The sequence below is a fragment of the Bombus impatiens genome, unplaced genomic scaffold, assembly GCF_000188095.3.
Source record: "Bombus impatiens unplaced genomic scaffold, BIMP_2.2 scf_1275, whole genome shotgun sequence".
Classification (NCBI taxonomy): domain Eukaryota; kingdom Metazoa; phylum Arthropoda; class Insecta; order Hymenoptera; family Apidae; genus Bombus; species Bombus impatiens.
In genome coordinates this window covers 942,744-967,396 of record NT_177694.1, presented here as the reverse complement: position 1 = coordinate 967,396, position 24,653 = coordinate 942,744, and the positions used below count along the sequence as shown (strand labels likewise).

Genomic DNA, 24,653 nt, shown 5'->3' with positions numbered 1-24,653 from the left:
TTAAGTCGAATTATTGTTAAATCGAATTATTGTCATACTTTATGGTACAAGGGTAAAAATGAAACGTCACATCGATTAATATCCTAAATATTAACCTTTAATGAACATTTAATTATTGCTTTATAACGGCAAATTAGCTTGGTATACATTTCAGGTACTTTATTTAAATATTGAAAACGTTAAAATATGTGTTCTAATGGGATCTTTTAATATGTAAAAAGTAGTTACTTCTCAGAATTATATTTTATAAATATTTTAAAATCCATTAGGACCAAGAAGTGTTTGATTTATAAAATTACGAAGAAGCAGATCAAGAATTCTAAAGCAGTTGCAGGTCATTCCCTTTCGAAAGATTATGTCATTGAAGACAGGATATAGAGGCTAAGCATAATGTACAGTTCGAGTCTCATATTTTCAACTGGTAGTATATGTAACTTATGAAGTAACGCGTACCTTTGAACTATACACGTATTCTTCCTTTTCGCATCTCTTGCATTCTATCGTTCACTCTTCGTCTCTACCAATAATTAGTAAACTGGAGTCAGATTTCAGTATCAAGCGATATAACATATAACAAGATATACACAATCTTAAAAACTGTCCTTTATAAACATCACTCGTAATTATAAAATACATTTTGATCTGAAGTGTTCTAAGAAATTCTACGCACTGTGACGACCTTTTAACGGGTCCATTAAGTACCAGCATTTGTATGTGTTATGTTGCTTGAAACCTGCGTTTTCCCTAGAGTTTTGACAACGACTTCGTCACGTTTCATTACACTTGTTTCAAAATTCTTCCTCGTTTTCTTTCTCTTTCTAAATTCGATCGTTCCAGAATTTATATGTTTTTTTGGATAATTTCGACTCTTATACCACGATGAGAAGCTCCTTGGCTTTTTTACAACTTCTATCGCCATAATTCGGTGCTAATGACAAATGTAACGTCTCAAACGATTCGTTTGATATCAAGAATATTAAACACAGGAAAAGGGGACAAACGAAATTAATTATTACGGAACACCAGGGGACCACCATAACATAACGTTCCTGAGAAACTTATATCAAATTATTTTTTAAACGCTCGCTTTCCGACATATTGTTGCTGGGCTATCATATGAGGTAAGAAAGATTGCAGATTACCACTTGTATCATAGTACACACGCATACCACGTACGTCAGAAGAATTGACGAAAAATCGAAGAGAGAAGAACAGCCAGACTCTACCACTCAAGCTAACAATAAGTCAGTGTATACAACATACTTTTATTTTCAACTATAAAGTACACATATTCACAGTACTTCGCTTTTAAGAACGTTCTAAGATATTCTCATCGTTTTAATCGCTACTATCTTTCCAACAAGTTATTACGAATTCTCAACAGCTATTAATTATTTGTAGGAATGGTTAACGTTATATTACGTTCGCTTAAGAACTACATAGAACAGTCCGAAGAGAACGAGAAGACTATTGAAAGGGGCACATATGATACATAGAATATTCACAACCTGGCAAACCATCTTAAAGCTGGTACTTAATGGGTCGATCACGAAGTAACACGTTAAAACGAAGCTGACACATTTTATTCTCACAGAAATTGTTAGTGATCGATGATGTATCTGCATAGTTCTCGACGATTCTGCGTTCGTGCGAGTCTCTTGGAACGGAAACGTTGGAAGGAGAAGCCAACGAACTTAGTCGTATTACATCTTTCAATTGTCATTCTATAAATTCATGCGAATAAATCGTTCTACGATCGCGTAAATCGTGCTCGATATTGCAACAGACGAAAAGAGAATCACGCCTTACAAGGACGGTACACGATTTTTCGGACGGCCTGTGATTTCTTTTCCCAGTCGAGAAAGGTTCCCAGGTTTCACGCAGGGAATACAATTTATAGTTTGCACGAGAAGAACGTCGCAAAGAGCTAGTTAAAATTGACCTTTGCTTTTATTCCGTATGTCAGCTCTTACGATAAATCATACAACCATAAAGATGTCAGGCGGTTTGATCAACGACTTAAATCGTGGGAGTGAGCTTCTTTCTTCTTTCTTGTTTCTTTTCATTTGGAGAACATAGCATACCCGACAAAGGGAAACATGATTTATACATCAGATATTAACAATATTTCTTTTTCAGTTCTGCTGGGGAACACGAGTGTCACACGTGTTACATATTGCTATTGCAAGATTTTCTCACTTATTAATTCATTGCAGTCTTAAGTTTTTAATCGAACGTAATGCATCGTATACCTATAGGAAAATTGATTTCATTCGAAGATGAAACCTTTTCGCGGAACAATCGGATACAAGCTAAAGAAGAAAGATATTTTTGAAAAAACTTTTCTGCTGTAGAAGACTGCAGATGAATCAACGGATACACACTTTCTCAAATTTAACGCAACGTTTACCTAGCAGTTTCGTTATCTACATCTTTAAATATCGAAAAAGTGTGCCCTGAATAGAGTTTGGACCATTTTCTCTCAAGCATTTTAACAACGATACTACTGTAATGATAAAGTTGGCAGATTTGTATAATTGGTAAACAGTGTGTTACGATAAAATTGATACGATTATACGGCTGTATTTTTACATATACGGAAGCCCTCGCAAGCTGTGATATCTCGTTCGAGATAAAAGTTTGTTTAAATACTTAACTACGACAATCTTCCCTGATGCTACTATTCTATAATACTATGATTGAGCCTAGAAGAACGTTCCAACTATCGATGCTTGCAACTATACCTCTTCTTATTTTTCACGTAACGCTACATAACGTTAATCGAACTTGGTCCATTGAACGTCAGATCGCTTCGCTTATTGCTCTCTTACAATACGTCCCTAAGTAACTCGTCCAGAGGTCTGGATCGATGTCTGTTCAAACGTGTGTATCTCTACAGATAGAGAGACGCCCCCGAAAAACACACTCGTGATCGTACTCATAATTAGTACGTTGTCGTGATCAGAAAAAGAAACTGAGACTAACCCTGAGATACAAATGTGTCAGTTTGCCAGTTAGGAGAGGAGCTAAGTAAGCGTCATCTGGAACAATAAGCTGGCAAGAGGAATGCGCATCGCGTGAAAGGGAAAAGGAATAAGGGCGAAACAAAAGGAAGATTTTCCAGGATACACGTAGAAAAACCGCAAAATAGCGAACGAAATCCACTGCTCTTGGGTCAGGGTAAAGATGCACAACAAAATAAATATTAAAAACATCGGGTAGCACAAGAGAGAAGATCAAGCGAAAGTGGTCGATTAATCGTGCAGGCATTTTGGAAGAACAAGTGAAACAAAAAGGACAATAAGCGTTTATTCAAACTCTCCGTGGTCTAGGTTCTCTCGAATTTTCATCTTCATCAATTTCTAGACGTTCGCGTATTTCAATGACTTTCAAATTGTTAAGCTTCCAAGTTTTCAGCTTCTCGAACCTCCTAACTCTCGAATTTTCCGATTTCACGTGCCAATTACAAACTTTTGCTAATTAGAATTCGAGTCGAGCGCATCATTAAATTTCCAAGATAGAATTCCTCTTCGATTATGGAGAAACCGGCGCACGGAAAGTTAATCGACGCGAGGGCGATGACACTTATCAAAATTGTCTGTAACAGTAGCTTCGCATATTCATGTGATAATGGTCGATTTAATACTCGAGTTTAAATCTTATCGCACTATCCTTCTTTACATGGTATAAGTTTCAGAGAGTTCCAGCCTCACCGCTTTTAAGCTTCTACGTTTATATGTACACGGACATACTTGTGTGTGCATGTGTGTGTGTGTACATAATGTATATACGTACATATACAGTGTATATACATAAAATGAGAAAAATATGATAAGAAAGGAAGAAACCACTTCGTCCTGTATTGTATGTTCGTTGCCACGCGCGACAACTGTAGAGAATTATGCGTAATACGAGGAAGCGATAATAAGTTAATTCTACAGTCTGACCAAAAACAGTCAGTCACTTAAGGTCACTTTCTTAATTATAAATCATCGTACCCTTTCCTCCTTGCTAAACCTCTATCTCGATAATTTTTCAACGCTGTTACAAAGGGAGTTAGATAGTGCTTTCCATTCCGTACTAATAATATCCTAAGCTTTCAGATTTCTAGATAATCTGTGTAATAGCGTTCTCCACTATTATAATGATGAACGAAATTCTAAAGTATATGAAACAATAGAGATTATTCGATGGCCTTGAACGACTAATTGATTTCAGGCAGACCATAATCGTTTAAACATTAGAAGGTGTCGCAATATTATGAACGAGTCGTTTGAAAAAAGAAGGAGAAAAGAAGAATAAACGGCGCATAAATTGAATAAAAAACGCGACGATAAAATGTCACGATTTATGTACTCTTTTATGATTCATGGAAGACTGTAAATAATTTGAACTAGAGATTCTCTATGTGGTACAAGGCAAGCACAAAAGTCAGTTTTTATGCTAGTTCCCTTCCTCTCTCTCCTTTGAGATTCGTGAGCTTTATTCGTAGTGTTAAACCTAGTAATACTTGCACACATTATCGTGTAAAGTCACGTATAGGAAGAAAAACAGAGACGTCTTAATGATTATTGCTTTTCAACGATATTCTATTTACAAATCTTCATGAACCTCGAAGGATGAGTGTCCTAAATCTCTTTATGATCATTTGTTATTATGTCATTCCACAAGTATGAATTTTATCAAGCAAGGAACTAATATTATGGTTGACTGCGGTTAGGTGAACAATTTCACTTCTAAAAAATGAGAATTACTCAAAATTCACATACTTTGGAAAATACTTGAAATCTGATCAACTGCAAATCCTCTTTCAATTGTTATTTGTGTTTTTATTGTGTTTAATTGTGTTCTTAAAAAGATAATATTAAAAACGCTACCTCACTCGTGGGATGACTTAATAGTTGAAGATATTTTAGGTATTCTCTTATCTTATTATCGCCTATTTCAGAACAGAGCTCTGCTCCTTACAGATACACCAAATTCAACAATGGAATCTGATATTCGTGCTGTTTAACCGAACGCGATTAAATGGAAAATATCGTCATTAAATTTCGCAAGTTTTTCAAGAAATGAAGACACATTCGGATAAAGAAGGATATAATAACTCAGCGTAATACGAAGAAAGATAGAGGGCAATTGTAATTTGCAAAAAGCAAAGCAAAGATAAAAAATGATAAAGTGTGTGAGATCGCGATATTTAAGTGTATATTAAGAAATCAAATAGGAAGGCGAAGAGGAAGAATTTGTGCTGGACCTGTACTGTAGGGGCCAAAAAAACAATGAATACGAAAAATGAAAGGGAGAAAAGACAAAAGAAAACAGAAAGAAGATTTACATTTAACGACTACCACTAGTTCATCGATTGAAAAAGAAACAAAAAAAAAAGGAACGAAAGCTTCAGTACGCTAGAATTTCGTGTTTTTGCGCAAGAGAAACAAGTCACGATGGATCTAGGAATGAGCGATCGCTTTTCTTTTTCTTTAAATAAAGATCTATGTTGGAATTATAATACCGGACTCGTGAATTATAGTCAAGAAATGAAGAACTTGTTAAAGCAGATACGACAGAAGCTTCTTTCTTAGTAGATTTCGCTTAATGATTACTTAGGCCGAGTATCGTCATGGAGAAACATCGGAGGAACATACATTTTTATAAATTGTAATCGATTATGAAATCTTTCTAGAACTTCATTCATTGTTTTACTGGCGTTCGAAATAATTTTAAGAATGAAAATGCACGAAAGAATAGGAATGGACCAAGTAAAGTATTTCCACTGCTTCAAAGAAGAGGTGAATACGTTGTTAGAGATTGTAAAATATCGTGTTCATTGTAGCTGTTCAAAGATCAATTTTCACTATCATAACTTACTACAAAACTTAATCCAAAGACAATTTATATTTATTATAAATATTTAAAATTGAGATTCTTTTATTTCAGAGAGACTAATCGAAAAGTGAACAGCTGCTGGATACTATTCAGTGGAATACAAAGGGGAAATTAAAGGAACGTTCCAGCGAAAAAGAAGCTCAATTTAAATTACAATGAATGAGACAGAGAGCTGTCGGTATACAATTCTACCTGAAATTGAAAAGGAGGTACACGGGTATAGAGAAAAGATCGCCCATCCCTGAGCCAAAATATTGTCGTGATTAAAGAATTTCGCGGGTTTAAAAATCTAGCTGTCTAAATTGGACGTCGCTTGATGATGTCTGGTTGCGAACAGAACGAAGATTTGGCAGAATAGGAGACACAGCAGGGCACCAAAAACATTCTACACGACAGTAGCAGAGCGGAACATCGCTTCTAACTCTCAGAATTATCTATCTCTCCATCGTTGGCCGTTAGGTATGTTTTTCTCGTTTTCTTAGACTTACTTAACTAACGCTTCTTTAAACCGTGACACTACTATTATTGTATAATTAATCAGACACTGGCATAATCAATTTCGTTATGCGTCAAGCTCATACTGTACAATTCCTTAACAAAATCCCTTCCTTATGCTTGTATCATACATTAATGTACAGATTGCAAAGAGGCAGCTACGTTTCTCAAAATCTAATAAGATTTGAACGTTCGTAGCTGCGTTTGTTTGCCATATTTATATTACAAGGAGCTTCGACACCAATTACATACAGTACCTAGAAACTACCGAAACTGGATTGACTAAGTAACTAACCCCTAAGTCGTATTCGAATGCTCTTCCATCGAGAGTTTACTGAAGAGTAAGTACCATTTCCATAATTCATACGATACTTTCTAATTTCCCCTGTTTTTCTACCTGCCTTCTGCAATACAGCAATACACGATGGAAGCTCTCAAACTCGTACAATCAATTTCAATAGCATTGGGCTTGTATAGAAGCGAGATTAAATGCCAACGTCCGATTTGATGCAGACCAAAGGGTCAACGAAGGGAAGTCATCGATGTTCCGCCAAACTATACCTGTCCCTCTATTTGCGTGTACAGATAATGTGTGTCTGTATGTACGTATACGTATATGTACCGGCTGTATCTAATCGCTAATTAATGATCAACCGGTTCGCGGAGACAAGTCGTTTTCATCATGTTTTAAGTGCACGTTGCGGCTCGTAATGACACAATTAATCGATCGCAGGTGAGTTAGCGTTAAGTAAGAACGTTACAACACAGATATATAGTGTATGTTATGTTGACTAGCGGGCTTCATAACGTGACCTTGGTCTTGTTCCTCCTGAACGTGAACAGCATCTTCCGGCGTCGTTTTTTCGACTCGTCGTTGTCCGTGGTCGAGTTCGAGTCCGTCGATAACGTTTCGTCGTCCACCGTTGACTGTTGTTGCGGCTCCTTCAACGCTTTCCTGCTACTGCTCGATATGCTCGTCGTTGTCGTGGAGTTGATGCTGGTGGTACTCGCGGTCGTCGCGAACGTTGGACCAATTTTTTGCTGCCCTGATCGATCTTGGCTCGACGAATCCAACGAATTCTCTGAATAAGACGACTTCGACAGGAATGGTGTGGTAGTCTTGTTCTCGACGGCGAGAGGCATGCTCGTGTCTTGACTGTGGGAACGCGTGATGTTGGACTTCTCTTTGCTGGATGCTCTGACGGGCTCGACGGGCCCATCGCCGACGGTGAAATGTACAACGTTACTCTCTGGTGGTGTATCCTTCCCGGTTTCACTGCTGGACGAGTCTGGAGGAACCGACGACTCCTTCCACATTAGGCTGTCTAGTGTACCTGTAGATTAAGATTGAACTTTGTTATGCTTTGTATGTATCTGCGGTGGCTTTTCATTTTATGATAGCCTTTTATTTCTGCAAGGGATTTTAGTACGAGTGATTGATACATTAGAATCACAGATTCTTGAAGATTATAAAAATTTGTTTAAAAATATGTAAGGTTTTAGGAATCTATTTGCTCGGTATTGGAATTGAGTTCATCAAAGTTGATGGAGAATGGATGGGCTAACCTGAAAGTGTATTTGAATCTTTAGTAAAACTGATTGGAAATTGGAATAGAACTAATTGTTATATGTATGAATAGATTAACGTTAATGTAGGTCAGGAACCAAAGAAACTGAGATTTTCTTGGAAAAATGTATTCCAATATCAGTTTCTTTGGTGCCTGTGGGATATTGATTTACTGATACCATTGGTATTTCGATGAAGATATATTGAAATAACCGTAGATACTATTTTTATTCGGTCAATTGTAATTTTCATGCACTAATTAGTTAGAACTGCTTTCGACAAACAGTGTCAGAGGTCAGTTCCATGCAGAATCCAGTTTGTGGAAGGAAGAAGAGAAACAAACAACACAATGGATGATACTCTTTTATATTCCACAGTAAATAATATAAATTTTGTCGCGATGCTTTACTGTCTCGCAAACATTAGTAGAATAACGAAGAAATCGTTATTTAAAAAGCGCAATGCATGAAAATTCACGATCTATGCGATAAAACTTATGTTTGTTCCTAAGAAGACTCTTCAAATTCGTGTCACATCAATTCTGAGAAAACTTTACATGCTCCTCAGATGCCATACTTTACCAGAGAACGCAGCTTGGTCCCTTGTTCTAGCGAAAACAAAACACACAAAATCCTTCATAAATTTTTTTTTACAGACAATCAAACATTTTATGAGTTTCTTGTTGAAAATTCTATTTTCATAGTGTTCCATATAAAAACGACGAAGTCAGAAGAATACAATAAATAGAGAAAAACGTCAATTCTTTATTGCTTCAACTGGGAAAGATATCTTTGTGTTCCTGTTTAAAGAAAATATTCTCTAATGACTTCTCTAGACTCGGTTATTTTAACAGCAATAATTCATAAATCTCATTGGTACATTTTTGGCGCATTTCAATAGGTATGTATAGCATTTAAGACTTACAAACTACTAAGGAGTTAACATACTAAAGCGTCTAACTTGAAACTTCGGTTTGCAGGTAACAAAGACAATCATATACAGACTGTTGTACAGATTGCAGTACAGCGTATCATTGTGCCAAATATGTAATTTTAATTCAAGTGAGTCACTCGTGAGTCGTACAATGTTAACTAGATTATTTGAAAGACAAAATAGACAAAAATAGAAAGACAAGATAGGAACTTGAAACATTCATAGAAACACGGCAAAATTTATACGAGTCCAGGAACGGATCGTTTAATTTCAGGAACTAGCGTAGTTAACGTCGTTCGGCAAGAAGATTGAAATTAAAATTACATACTCGGTTAAGTAATTGGTCATCTTGAAACGTCTCATCGCAACTTAGATCATACAAACGAGGCTTGTACACGTCGGTTTCTCGCAAGTTGCTTGATTTATTAATTACGACCTTTGAATCGCACACAATAAAATGTCGAGAGGGAGACATAACGTATGCATTGCAACAATCAGACAAACAATGTACAGATCCTCCGCTTCTCGTCTCTTAATGTACAATAATGCACACGTTTGCCTATGTGCATTATATGCGGATACATATACGTATATAACTCAATGCCGTTGATATGCTCGAGTTTATAATAGAAGGAAGAAAAGAGCCGTTTCGATTGTCACGTCTTTCGCATGAAATCAAACCGATTCGAGAATATATTTATTACGCGTCGTGGTGTAAATACGTGTATTGCACCTACGAGTTAAGTCCTCGGACGTATATAATCGCATCTAATTTTAATTGATTCTAATCTTAACCATGACGCGGATCTCCCAGGAAATAAAATTTATTTCTTGGCATCATATTAGGAACCAGGAATCCTCGATCATTCGAGCTTTTCCTAGTCCCTAGTCGCAGCCAAAGGTTTCCACGCTTAAGGCCACACTACTCCCACCAATTGATATAACACGATGATCTCTGCGTTTATTCTTCAACTATTTACCTCTTTAATCTCTAAAGAGGTTCCAAGATACCAATACTAGTAACATACACCCAAACAATTATCCAACTCTTAAAAAATACATTGTAACATACAATTACGCAATTACCCAAAATTTTAGAGAATGTTTACTCCAAGATTTCGGATAATTGATTGCTTAATCATTAAGCGTGCTCCACAAAAAGATCTGAGGACTCATAGGTACTACAGTTTCAGGTATAATTATAGTTCAGAAGTTGATGGAAGTTCATTTTTTGCTACAAGAAATATCTGTATAACGGACAGTCGAGTATCAAGAAAACAATTTTGCTCTTTCTTAGATCTTAAAGAGCTGAACAGAAACGAGAAATCGGACGAAGGAAGTAGCGACGCCACCTCGTGGTAAAGTGATCTTGAACGACCGAAATCTTCCGCTCGGATTATAGTACAGCATAGATATGATGTATTTAATCGTCGGTTATAGCTTCAGCTAGCGAGCGATAATCGCGACGGGAAAAAAATTTGAAATTGCACACGACACGTAAGAAAATGGCACTTCCAGCGATGTAAACACGATCGTCGAATTCAGATAGGATGATGTGCTAGCTTCTAATTCGAACTATTAATACGAAGATTGTTGTGCAACGCATTACTGCGGGACCTGGCAAAATTGAAACGTGCTCTTGGCGAAATAAGAAAACGCATCGACCATCGGTCGATTCTCATGAAATAACCGGGAAATCGTAAATGAAAAATTTCTACTTTGGTTTAACGTTTTAATAGGATTAAGCGATATATTATATTTTCGTATAGTAATATAATAGGTGATCGATCATCGAAACTTATTAAATAAAGTGATAATTAGATAGTTATCACGCTTGGCACTTGGTCGTCTTCGATATATTGCTACTAGATACGAAGGAACGAACTAGAAGGCTTATTATACTTGATGCAGCTTGGATCGTTAGACTGCGGATATATACACACGTATAGGAAATTTAAAGCTGCGAGAATATACATAACATATGGAAATATACAAAACATATATTTGGAGTACTCGTTATGATATTTAGTAGGTGATTAGAATTTAAATGAGATATTCGATACGACTTGTTAATTTTGTTCATAAATACATTCCCAGTCCAACGATCGTATGCCTTGGATAGACGAAGAATCGAAGTCGTAGTTGCGACACAAATTAACCTTTGCAAAATGGCCATTAAGCGAATTAATCATTGCTGTCATTGAGTAGATGTTCCCTAGTTTTTCAAGGAAGAAACTTACATATTACACAGAATAGCGTCTCAAGAAACGTATAAAACTTTTTCCTGAATTTTTTCAAAGTAAATTAATATTTATTTTCTGACCTCTTCGATTTTCTTCATGGCACAGATTTTCATTTCCTTTATACTTAAATAAAAATTTCTTACGAGAAAAGAAAAAACTAAAGTTTGTATTTTGTATGTGGAAGAAAAATGACATTATTCGTAAAAATATCACATGCTTCTGATGTTTTCACATACACATCTTTGTAAAGATTCTGGCCTTGTTCGTTCATTCGACACATCATGAAAATTTTTGTACAAAAATATGTCATGTTCTTTCATCAAATTGTTATCCTAACGTTTCATAATCTGTACGAGCAGGTAGTTGTAAAAAAACAACTCCATATAATTGTACTGACAATACACTGTTCTTTGAATTATACTATAATATAATGTGTGTATGTGAGAATATGTGAGTGTATGTTCGCGTGTGTGTGCGCGTGTGTGTGTCTGTAAACTTACGCGTTAACAATAAGTTAAGAAACTTGTCATTGTTTAAATAATTAACACGCCGTTATAACTTGACAAATCTCGATTAGGAAAGGGGAACATTCCAATTTTCAATCCTCCCTTTTCCTGCACACAAATCCTTTCATTAAAAATTTTTATCAGATTTCACTGAAAGATCTGCTGATGCTCTTTTAACGCTACTTGCATTGTCACATGTCAGAGATAATCAAATTTCGTTCGTAAGCATTTTTTTGGTACAATGTACTTTTAATTACGAACATATTATTCATGTCACACATTACTTGATAAAATATATAAATAAATAATTTTTTACATTGATATGTAACTACTCGATAAATAACAATAACAATTTTTTCAACAACTATGACTTTTTTAAACTTTAAGTAAGTCTATACAATGTGCAGGATCAATAATATACATAAAAACGTGTTAGAAAGGTTTGATTATGTTGCTTCTTTAATCTTTTTTGGAACCATTAAGTATAGTTTCTTCCACCCCTAGAATCAAATGATAACACAACATAAACAAACAATAATCTAAGAGAAACAAAGAATATCAAGAAATATTGTATCTTATCACAAGAAGAGCAGCTAAAATTGTTAATTAAATAATTCAAACATATAAAAATATATATACATGTGTACTTTCTTTGAACAAAGTTTTATAAAATCGGGAATTAGTTTGAAAAAAGCACAAAAAATGATATAAGCAATAATAAACAATTTGAGCAAATTTTTCAACAAAAACAACGAGACAACAACATTTATAGCATGATTTAAACAACACTTTATGTAAAAGACACAAGACAATAACGTAATCAAACTTCACAATGTACAAAAATATATTTAAAAGAAAATGACCATAAAAAAAAAGTCGCTAATGTTTTCAATGTTTTAATGTAAAGCTTTTTTTAAACATAAATCTTTTATAAGATTTTTGTATTTTTCAAATATTTTCTAACATTTGTAGAAACATGACATTAGAACATCTTCGTAATGTGTGACATTAGCCATCTGCTTTCCTAGAACCAGTAACATCTTTCATAGAAATCATAGATGCATACGTTCGTATTTGCAAAAACTACTTTTTTGTATCAAAATGAATCTTAAGGCATCGCGTGAATTTTTTAAATTTATATTTTAGTAAAAATTTGATTTCAAAATCTTTGATAAGAAATTCTTACGAAGAATGACTTATCCGTAATTTCATTACAAACTTCTTAAACAGTTAGCAAAGTACATATCGTAATTTAGTTTTCACGAGTACCTACGCTGGAAACCCGAAGGTTTGATTAAGAGAAATTAATGTCACAAAAAGAACCCAAACTACTACTATTAGGACGCCAAAAGGTTAGTAAATTATTGATCTCGAAGATATATCTACGTGCGTAAAAAAGAGAGAATAGAAGATATTTAGATATTGTAAGTATCATATCAAAGTTACAATAGTATTTACAAATTGAGCATTGTTACTATCAATCTAAATGCTCGTGGAAGTCCGTTTCCAGCTTACCTGCGGCACCACATGTTGAAGGCGAGTAAACTGAACTTGCTTCGTCGTCTAAGTCATCTTGGCTACTGAGTCGACCTATAAACATGAATCGCACGCATGATAAATTATTCGCGTTAATTTATCGTATCCAAATTTTTAAAATTGAAACTTTATACGAATATCAATCATCAATTAAACCAAGATTCACAAATAAAATACAAAAATCATTTTTAAATTATTAAATACTTAAAAGGTCTAAGCACTAATCACTAAACAATTTTGTATCGTCATAAATGTAAATACCTCTGAGTCCAAGACCTCGACCGTTAGGAGTTCCTCTGTATAGAACAGTTTCTAAATAACTTAGACCATTATTATTTATTATATTAAAGCCACATAACAGCTCAATTTGCTTCCAACGATGTACTCTTTCTTGCAATTCTGCGGTGACTTCGTTTAGAGCAGTTCTTGCCTCAACTATACTTTTGTCAACTTCATCAATCGATTTTCCATGAGTTGAAACAAACGCTCCTACTAAACTCGATCGTTTTTTTCGCAGTTTCTCGCACTAGAAATAACATTACGTACAATTAAATAATAAATAATGAAATTGTAATGATATACAAAAGTAATTTAATTGAGAAAAAATGTATCACTTACTGCTTCTCGTGCTTGTTGCAACTGTTTCTCTGCAGATATCTTTTTCTTGGTATATGCTTTATTTTCAATTTCGTGAGTTAATTGTAACCAATGTTGCAATCCAGAAGGAGGAGACCAACATCTGTCTTCGAGTTCGCCCTCTGCACGTTGCAATTCAACTTTTAACATCTGTAAAGTCCAAATTAATTACACTTTGAAGGAACCTAATCCTTAAATTTTAAATGTAAAAATTTATGGAATATTTACTTCGATTTCTGCCTTTAATTGAGAAACTTCGAGATCGGAGTAAGAAGCGTGCAATCCCACACTTTCGTCTTGTAAACGTTTCTCTAAGTTTTGTTTCTCAGTAGTTACACTTTCTTGTTCCATTCGTGCCCTCTCCAATTCTTTCTGTAAATCGTAAAACATAACATTAACGAAGATTTAATGCGTTGCTAAGACTTTAAGAACAGTAAAACATACTTGCAAGTCCTCCAATGCCAATTCTGCTTTATGTAAACTCTCCATATCCTTCATCATTCTGTGGAGATGTTTCTTTGAGTCTTGCCTCTGCCGATATGCATACCAACATCCTATACACACTCCGAAAAACAATGTTATTAATACCGTATCTTTGATGCCATGTCCAGTATCTATAACAAAATATTAAATAATTATGCTAAACCATTCAAAAACTTTTAACAGAAAAATGATCTTTTAATAATTGTTTACCCTTTGGTGGCCCAAAAAGAACTACATCCATAGCTTTTAAGGCAATTTTTTGTTTATGAATGGGATCCTTGATGCCTAACACATTACTTAGGTATTGCATATTGTTCACAGCCAATCTATACATAAAGTAATAAATATTTTGTTATTAAAACAATTGTTACAGTATCAAGATGATTTACTGTTTAAAGAAAGTGACCTTGGAAGTGTAGCACCAGTTACACGGTGTTGTATAAAAGTAGGAACATATTGTGGAAGATCTACACTAGAAGCTAACCATTCTGATGTTTGTTCTATAGTCCAATTATGAACCTATAAAGAAATTATTAATATAGTAAGATATCAAAAAAATAAAAGTTATTTAAAGAAACAATTATATTTTAGACAATACCTCTGACCTTAGCCAGGCTTCCCAAAGTTCTCGAACACTAATATGCATATCATCATTATGATGGAAAGCCCTCTGTCTCCTTTCATACCCAGCTTCATATTGTAACTCTTCTCTTAAAAACTAAAAGGAATACAAATTGCTTTTTATATCTCATAATGTAGAAGGAATTATAAGTAAAAATTTATTTACATCATCTGACTCTGTAAGATCCACATTTCCATTGGCATCATCGTCTAGTTGACTGTGGAGTGATTTGATAGCTTCTAAACCTAGTCGATCATGAGAAGCCAGTGTAAGACAAGCTAGGTCATCGTTACAAGTATCGGAACCTGTAATAAATTAAACAGCCTACGTTTGATTGTATGTGTTTATGATTACATGTAGTTTGTTTACAAATGCCTCTTTTCTTTAGGGCTATGATTATCCTGTTAACCACGTGTAAGAAGCTTTTTGTCCAATTATTATTAATGTAGAAATGTCAATTAGAAAGAAGTATCTTGTTAATAGACATAGAATAAGTTTACAATAACAGTTCGTTACTATTGAGTCAAGACTTGTCTTTGAATGATTAGATCATTTGTGAAATTTATCATCTGCAATATGAGCTTTTATCATAAACACATTTGTATCTCTTTTACAACAAAATCATCAAATTAAAGAAGAAGGCCTATTTTTTTAAGTAAGCTTTGTAAATGTAAATACCTTTAAATAAAATGATATAGCAGACAAAACTTATTTTCTTTTTTTTTTTTTTTCTAAAATTAAATATTAGTCATGCATATACATGCTGCCTATTTACACATACATACAAAAGATTAAAACAAAATATTAATGAAACAAAACAATAAATAATGGTATAAACTAATGGTTTAATTTCAAAGCAATTTGGAGTATCTTATAACTAATCATTAATTAACCCTCCAATTATCATAGCTCAGATTATAATGCAATATGAGAAATTTTTAATTTCTATCTTCATTAATAAACAATAACAGAAGAAAAAGAAGAAGAACAAACATATTTCTTAAAAATGTATTTTGAAATACATGTAAAAATTACTTTTGATTTCATAATAAAAAAAATGGACATGATAATACAAATAGCAGTATATTACATCAGTATATAATTTCAAATACATATAAAAACTCAAATATCAGAAAAATATTACTAAACACTACATGGACCATATATAAAATGTAAACTGTACACATAATTCTTCTTGACATTATAAAGACAAGACTATGCAAGAAAGCAATTATACAACTAACAATATTATGATTGAACATATTAAAATAAATATTAAACTTGTCACCAGAATACAACAGGAACTATAAGCTGTCAATGCATTTACAGTGGCTCATAAAATATCTTGTAGCTTCTATATATATTTTCAGATTTATTTCAAACTTTAGCAGTATAATTATGATAGTCTGACCACATTGCTAATGAAATCTTTAAGAGTTTCAGTATAATAGCATATCTAATATATTCATAAAAAATTTCCACAAATATTTGAATACTTTTGTGAGCTACTATAAGTTACAGAATAAATGAAGGATATTTTTCATGGGCTATGCATATTGGAGGGTTCAGACAACAAGAAAAAAACAGATAGCGGATTTTTATGGACGTAATTAAAGAAATAAAAGTTAAATAGGGATTTATATTACCCGTTAAAAATTATAACGAATATTTCACTCTAGGTATATCATACATTTTTGTGTATTACACACATTATGTGCATTTTTACATTTTCAAGTTTTTCGTGAATGTATAAAAATCCGCAGTCTGGTTTAAATAATAGAAATAAAACTTACCAGCTTCGTGAGCAACGGCTTGCGCTAATCCATCGGTAAGTGTCGCGGAGAATGCCGTAACTTTGGAATGTGAACCTCCAGTTGAACCAGATTGAAAGTTCGAGCTCGTGTCGAGTGCCCCGCCGCTGGCATCTACCGTGTTCCAACACCAATACGACAAATGCAGTCCAAACAGTACAATCACATTGGTTATCACGGATGATCGCATTTTAAGGTTAGATACACCTTGTCACTGACACCTCGCGCCACCCTTGCGCAGTTGCTACGAGTCAAATTAAAAATCGTGTAGCTTTTGGCTCGTTGTCACCTTTGACGTAGACCCGCAATAGTGAATATAACCAAGGTTACAGTTATCAAAACCGGGATAGCAATGGAATTTGTCGAGTGCATAACACGCGTGACCGATTATGATGTTACAGCGGGCTTAGTAACTGAGTGATACACTGTCGTTATTTGCCCCATCAAGGCGTCGGTCAACGTCCGAGATCTCTTTAAAATAAATCAATTGATTTATTAATTAAGTACACTACGCTCCTCTGCTCTGTGCCTCGGGTTTTCCTATCAAGGCCACCGTCCACGAACAACATCATGGAAAATCGTTCATTTAGATTGGACACAGCAATGCACTTTTCTGCACGCAAAAAACTGAAAAATTCAATTGGTCCCGTGTGCGGTTATTCGCGTGATTTTATTGGTTAGACGTTGCACTTATGTTACGAATTATTCCCAGCGCCAGCGCAGCGCGAAAATCATTTGTAAAATGTCTTTGACCAAAACGAGATGATTTATATGATATTAGCGATATTAATGGGCGTTTCAATCTCGATTTCGAATATTTTCGTAGCGATTCGATATTTTTTTAATACTGTCGAAATTCGAATTTCTTCGAATAAATGATTTGATATTTCAAATACTTGAATTTTGATAAGTCTTGTGAATCTCGATAGGATTCGTAATCTTCATAAAAGAATGAATATCTTATATGTCATACTTTATATCTTATATGTTATATATTATATATTTTATATATATTATGTTTTAGATCTTAAATGACTGTCAAGTTTTTTAAAAGTTTTAAGTACCGAGTCATGTCTAAAGCAATTCAAATTTTTCACTACATGCAAATATGTAAGTACTTACATATTGTCAATACATGACAAGACAAATTTTTCGAAGTTCTCCCGACACGAGTTGATTAATTATTTGAATTAAATATAATTCTTTCGGTGATTTTACTATATATATCTTTATAACAATGTAGTTAAATATTTCTTAATTTTTAAATGTTAAGTGCAGTAGATTTAAATATCCAATTTGCTCGAAAACTCGCTTAGAATTGTGTAGTTTGGAAGCAAGCACAGTATGTGCATCTATCGTGTTTGTTGAGCTAAATATCGTTAGATTTTCATAATTACGTAATTTTTGCAATTACATTGCCTTTATGTTTACAGAAAAATTAAATCCTTCTTAATCGCATTAATCAGCGTCGGAAAAGCTCGTGTTTACGTTCGAGCGTAAGTACGAAGATAATTACGTTTTAACGTGATTTAAACACATTAATAAATCACCATTACGTTTGTTTCTCGATAGCCTAATTATGTTAAAATACAGTTTTTATAGGATTTCTCGACGGAATTATGTTATTAACATCATAAATCGAAACGAAAATATTTTCGTCCGTAAATCTACTTCAATTTACCGATGTGCTACCTGTTCTAATGAGTTGTAAAATTCGTACTATCTAAGCGCCTCGAAACTGGTTAAGGTTGTTACCCAAAATTTGTCTCGTGAGAACGTTAAAATGGAAAATAACGCGAAAAATGAAGATTGTGAAATTCAGGGGATTAATACAGTGAGCAAGAAAGAAGACAGTTCATCCCAAACTGTACAAAATTCTTCAGACGCAAAAGTTCCCGTGGATTCTAAGAATACTCAAGTTCGTGTCGTCCGAGGAACAAAAAAGATAAAATTAGACGTTGGTGATGGTAATAACTTGGAAAAAAAAGGTTTGTATTTGTATAATCAATTGATGATATAAATATAGTAATCGAAAGAAATATTAACAACTGTATAACTTCTTAATTAAACTCCAATATGTTATATAGTTACAAAGATTTGTTTGTAATTTAATAGATTCCAAGGATGAAGAAAACAATACAGAGGTGAAAGTAAAATCTTTGAAAAGATCTTGCGAATTATGGTCCATGGAGGATAAAAATACCTTTTTCAAAGCTTTAAACGAGTATGGAAAAGACTTTGATGCTTTACAAAGTTATTTCTTGAGTCAGGGAAAGAAAAAAGGTTTACCAGATGTTGTGATAAAAAATAAGGAACAGATTAGGCATTTTTATTACAGAACTTGGCTAAAAATATCGAAGCACCTAAAATTTTCAGAAGGTAATTGTTTAATGTATTTTTACACTTTAGTTTTTATTTTAATAATATAATTGTTTTGTTGTACAGATGTAAAAAAAACTTCGCAAGAATTGTATGGATTAATTAATTATGGTGAACTTAGAAGGAAGTTACCACGAATATATGAAAAGGTACAGTTGAAATTAAATGAGTTGGTTTATTGGGGTTCAACACAAGTCAGACTTAGAGGAAAAACTATGAGAATTAAAACACCTATATGTAGAGCACTGAGAAAACTGAATCAACTAGAAGGTATACTTAATTAATAAAATGTAAAATATAGTTCATGGAATTTAATAATATTTCATATAACAATTATAATATTTCTATAGATTGGCAAGAAGAAATTAAACTTCCCCCTAGGATAACAATAGAATTAAGGCCCCGTAATAATATGGCATGGTGGCAAGTGCAAGCATCTTCGATGAATCCAAGAGTACGCACTCTATTACCTATACAAAGACGTTTGTCTAGTTTATTAATATTTCTGCAACAAAGATGGAGACCTGCAAAGTATAACACAGTATCCTTACTTCAAAATAGATTACCAATATTAATGTATCTTGTTTTGTATCGAATAAGAAAAAGAGTATTGAGAAAATTCCTATACATTTAATGTAGTTCCCCAATTTAGAAAATGCAGTTGCTAATGAAATGAAAGATAATCGGTTATTACGAGTAGCACCACCTGAAGGGAGCAAAATTGCTTTGCCAATGGTGAACCTTGGAGAGTATCTAACCAGCAACAGTGTCAGTTTAAATTCTTATGAAAAACGTCTAGGATTGAAAAGTTCCAGAATGGACCTATTAGGCTCAGAACAATACATAAAAGGAGTTGGAAAGAAAGGAATTAAGAAAAACAAAGTAGACAAAAAATGCATGAGCCGTACAGAGGATAACTGTACCATGCCAGACAATAATAGTGATATAGATGCAATAGAATCTAGCAGTAATGTTGCAGAAAGGCCGTCGACTGTTAGTAACGCCGAAAAAGCTAATCCAGAGCAAAAAACAGAATTTAACAGATTTCCGGGAAGGGAAACTATTGAAAGAATTCGGAAGGGATGGAACATCGAGGAAGCAAACACCATTACTGTGGGGGACCTCTTTTTGATGGTACACGTGTTAACTTTTATCCGAGTTAGCTTTAAATAAAAGTTGAATACTCCGAGTTGTCCTACATTTTTTAAATTTTTCAGTTTGGTCGCGAATCGAAAGTTACGCTGGAATATTGGTGGGACTGGAATCATCGGGAACAACACGTTGGAGAGTCTACATCAACAACTTTACGCGATGATAATTTGTGTCTTACCTTGCAAAAGCTATTATCTATAGCAAAACATAGTTATGGCACGAGTAAAGTATATGATAATACTTCTGGAAGTAATGAAACTGTGATTTCCTCTCGAATACTTTCGACGAAAGCATCGACCTTTAAAAGACCTTTAATTCCACAAACTTATCAAAAGATTGGAACACCAGATGCTTTCAAAACGCAGTTAGATGTTCGTTATCGTTTCAAATTCAATATTTCTTTAAGGAATTCAAAAACATTTATTATAAAAATGTGATTTTGTTTTTTTAAATGCAGAAGTTTACAACACGTTTCAGTAAACGAGGTAGAACCGTGCGGCAAAAAAGTCTTATTGTACAAAGAGTATTGCCAATAATATCTACTACAAGCAATGCACCAGAAGACGTAACTTCTAATAATCAAGAAGCAAATAAAATAAATGACCCTCCTATAAATAATGATGATCAACAAAATGATAAATCGCCATCCATAATTATAAATGTAACACAGGAAAAAAATTTTTTGGATGAACTTGAAGCGGCAAGAGTTCCGAAACCTACGAATTCCATTATAACAAGCGCAACGCAAATACTTAAAGAGGGAGAACATCAATGGTTGAATAGTGAGGTAAATTTCTAAGGTTGATTTCTAGAATTTTAAGCAAGAAATATTTTTTCTTTTACTAATATTGAAATTAAATTACAGGTAGCAGATTTTTCATTAAGTAGTTTCCTAGGTCAATTAGAGTCTCCCATGAAAATCTCACAGAGAATTCAAAATGAAAATAATATAGAAGATAGTCGGCCATCGTCAGATGTAAGTATATATAATAAAATTTAAAAAAGATTGATCTATTAATATTTTAATCTATATTAAGAATGTATTACAGGTCGTTTCACATATGCAATGCTTGATGGGGGAGAGTAGTGTTGATTATATGGCGAAATTTGCAAACCTTGCATCGCAGATAGCATCTGACGATAACAAAAAATAAAAGTATAAATAATCGACTAGTTTTGTACTAATTTTCATATGAGCAACTATCTAAAATTATGTAAATGTGATGATACATGGGAGCATGTAATGATATTTAGACTGATTAATTTATCTCTTTGATATTGGCTTTTACAGTCGACTGTTATAATAATACTAATACTAATAATAATGATAACGAAAATAATAATATATGGAAAATAAAGTAATTCATATTCATATACAAACTTCCTGTATGATTTCACTTTTCTATGATTAGCAATTTATAAAGTATGTATTATATATATATTATTTAACACTTTGTTCAGCATAAAATGCTTAGGCATATCTATTCTGAATATTCATTAATTTTTTATTGTATTTCTTTCTATGATACAGAATGCAAAATTAATTTATATAGCAAGTTCAAGTTCTTAATCTTGCATCAATAATTCATGAATGTTCATAAATATTTCATCCTACGTTTATGCTAAAGGTTTATTGAAAACTGCACAAATGCGGGAGGAATACGTTTATAGGTGATATTTAGTATCCTTATTTAACCCACAAAGATGACGCGGCATCTGTTTATGGAATCATTTAGGCTAGTTCTCGTGTATGACTATCACTATTGCGTTGCAATCTCATGTAACTAATTAAGTATGTTGAAAGAAAAAAACAAATCCCCGTTTATAACTTCCTTAACTGAAAGAAGTAACAAAATCCAGGTATATATAAACTCCTCCTATTTTTCTCGTATCATAAGTTCCACTAATTACGCATATATAGAATGTGAGAAAGATGAATATGAGTACTTACATACTATTGGAATTTGTTTAACACCGCCTATTATTACGAACGGACAGCGTTAACCTTATACAGATTTTCCATTATTAGAAGTACTTTGAAATACTTAAAAATTTTTTAATATAAATTTCTTTAACGAAAACAATATCCGCGAGTACTTACAACTTGCATTACAGAACTGTGATCAAACACTGTCTAAGCTTATGACTTAACAATGGAAAAAGAATCTTTATCTGATGATGATGTAGGAAATAACGGTCATTATAATACTACTACAATCATTGTGATATTCTGAAATATGTACGAAAACGCTCATCAGCTGTATATTTGAATACCAAAATTTTAATTAAAGATTAAAGAGAAAGAATAGAGTATAGATCTATTATGATCGTTTATTAAAGCAATTTTCAATTAAATTGAGCATGCTTGAAAATATTGCAAATACGCGCCTAGGAAATGATGGGAACGATAATGAGCCGAACACCCCAAGGAGACACATATTCTTGGAAACGAAGCCTATAGTGTTTTCGACGGCGTATTGCGAAACAGACATTGTGAATGATTCATAGTGCCCGCGTCCACGTGATCTTATGCGCACGCACCTATCAAGTATTTGTTATTTGCAGATGTGATTTTCCCTGGACGTAAGCACCTTCTTTGAGTGAACTGAAGTGGTTTCACTCATCTCATCGATCACAGAAGAATAAATCGTTAACTATCTATGCTTTCTTTCCAGAAAAAAATGTAACATACAATTACACATAAAAATTCGCACATAAATAATATTTGTTATCTTTTCCTTTAAAGTCATAAACATAATTATATGAATGATTGGTATTGATAAACTTTAATTTTAAAAACGAGTTTAACCCAACTGAATTTCCTATTGGTTTTTCTTTTATCTTTTTTTTGTCGTACAACGTACGACAACATACGTAATATTTTTTATTTTGGAACTTGCACGTAGTCAATGACGTTAGTTAAGTACTTTTGATTTTTATCGACGTTAAAAAATTATGAACCTGTTTGACAGTCCGGAATGACCTTTCCCGTTTCAAAACACATTCAATTACGCAGAAGTACGAGTTATTACGCTCTACAGATTAAAAAGTTTACTATAAGACGCGAAAAAAAGAAAGAGAAACGATCATGTTTGGCTTTCAATCTTCTTTGTCCTTTTCATTGCGTGTATTTATGTCTATTGAATTACTGTAATTGTCATTGATATATGTTTTGTTTACTAAAAGTAGCATCTGTTTAAGCCAATTTGCATTTTCATATCAAGTACAGATAATTATAAATATACATATTCAACATCATTTATATTCAAAGTCGAATAATGCATAAAGTTCATGTGTTTTCTTATAAAATTTCTTTTCGTGACAAAAACTTTGGAAAATGTTTTTATTCGCAATGATTGATCATATTGAGACGTTTGTACTTTTGTATGTTTGTTTTGTATGTTAAGTTCGTAATTCAGAATAGGTATAATATATCGATATACATAAATATATTATTTAACGTTGGACTGTTTGGTGAATTTTTCGTATAATGATAACAAAAATTTTATATTTACAGGGCAGTAAGTATTTTCATTGAATTTGATATCTTAATACCTTCAAAAGATATTAATTTAACAGGACGTGAACTTTCGATAAGTGTTCACATATCGATGCTATTAAATATTTCCCAGTTGTGATCGTATGTATTGTACGTGACTTGAAATTTGCATACAACTATTATATTCAAACAAGTAGATTATTTCTTTTTCGACATCCAATCATTTCTGATCCTAATATTCCGATAAATGGATGGACGACAGAATTTTTGCGTTTGCCGGTTAAGGATAACCATTAACGTCTAATATAATCATTTATAATTTCATTTTGTGATTTTATATAAACGCGGTGCGATGCATTACGATCTTCAATGAATCCTGCGCAAAAGCTAATCGCATAGAATTTCTACATATTTAATGAGATTGCATCAAAGTATAAAAACAACAATCAATTTTATTTTAATAAATAATCTTACTCTTAAAAGACTTCGTTCAGACTATTTCAATGACGTCTAATACAATCTCATTCGACAATAAACGAAGGGGCAAAAGAAGGAGAGATGCCCAAAATATTGACCATTTATATCAATACAATATTGCAACAGATGTAAATTTGAAATATCTGAAAATCTTCCGTTTATAAAGAAATGATTATTTATGTTATCTTTACGTGTCATGGACTTCTTCGTAATATAATAATTAAAAAATAGTTGTAAAATTTTTAAATATCCAAGCTTTGTAAGTGACCTTACATCACATTTCTAAAAATAACAAAGATTATCAAAGGATTATTGGGACACCTTATAGGTCTTCCTGATGTTAATCAACATCTATCTGGATAGTGGAACAAACCGAGATACACAAAAACTGTAACCTAGTAAATGTGATCAGGGATGCTTTAACCTGG

The 24,653-nt window shown here is 33.2% G+C and overlaps 2 protein-coding genes and 1 long non-coding RNA gene across 8 annotated transcripts; 2 read left to right on the top strand and 1 right to left on the bottom strand.

Annotated features, from left to right (window-relative positions):
* Positions 1-246: 246 nt before the first annotated feature.
* LOC117152363 lies at positions 247-2,908 on the top strand. Its single transcript, XR_004462718.1, has 2 exons — positions 247-1,244; positions 1,402-2,908. It is a non-coding gene; the product is annotated as an uncharacterized LOC117152363 (long non-coding RNA).
* LOC100740195 (stromal interaction molecule homolog) lies at positions 1,853-22,332 on the bottom strand. Of its 6 annotated transcripts, none has more exons than XM_012391955.3 (12): positions 22,201-22,332; positions 16,701-16,962; positions 15,073-15,212; positions 14,884-15,003; positions 14,692-14,804; positions 14,496-14,611; positions 14,247-14,416; positions 14,031-14,174; positions 13,785-13,952; positions 13,428-13,692; positions 13,146-13,220; positions 7,183-7,715 (listed from the first exon to the last, which is right to left on the bottom strand). In XM_012391955.3, the coding sequence occupies exons 2-12, from the start codon at positions 16,906-16,908 to the stop codon at positions 7,183-7,185; spliced, it is 2,052 nt and encodes a 683-aa protein (XP_012247378.1). In that variant the 5' UTR covers positions 16,909-16,962; positions 22,201-22,332. The 6 variants fall into 6 exon arrangements, with proteins under 6 accessions (XP_033179691.1, XP_003493776.1, XP_012247378.1 ...); XM_012391952.3 differs by having other exon boundaries at positions 16,701-17,345; positions 22,201-22,321; XM_033323800.1 differs by lacking the exon at positions 22,201-22,332 and having other exon boundaries at positions 1,853-7,715; positions 15,073-15,152; positions 16,701-17,026.
* LOC100740437 (protein cramped) lies at positions 17,257-21,581 on the top strand. The gene is made up of 12 exons (XM_012391951.3): positions 17,257-17,394; positions 17,743-17,828; positions 18,152-18,214; positions 18,321-18,706; positions 18,834-19,097; positions 19,164-19,367; positions 19,448-19,638; positions 19,737-20,231; positions 20,315-20,620; positions 20,707-21,036; positions 21,115-21,225; positions 21,299-21,581. Exons 4-12 carry the CDS (start codon positions 18,502-18,504, stop codon positions 21,401-21,403), a joined length of 2,211 nt encoding a protein of 736 aa, XP_012247374.1. The 5' UTR covers positions 17,257-17,394; positions 17,743-17,828; positions 18,152-18,214; positions 18,321-18,501; the 3' UTR covers positions 21,404-21,581.
* Positions 22,333-24,653: the final 2,321 nt, after the last annotated feature.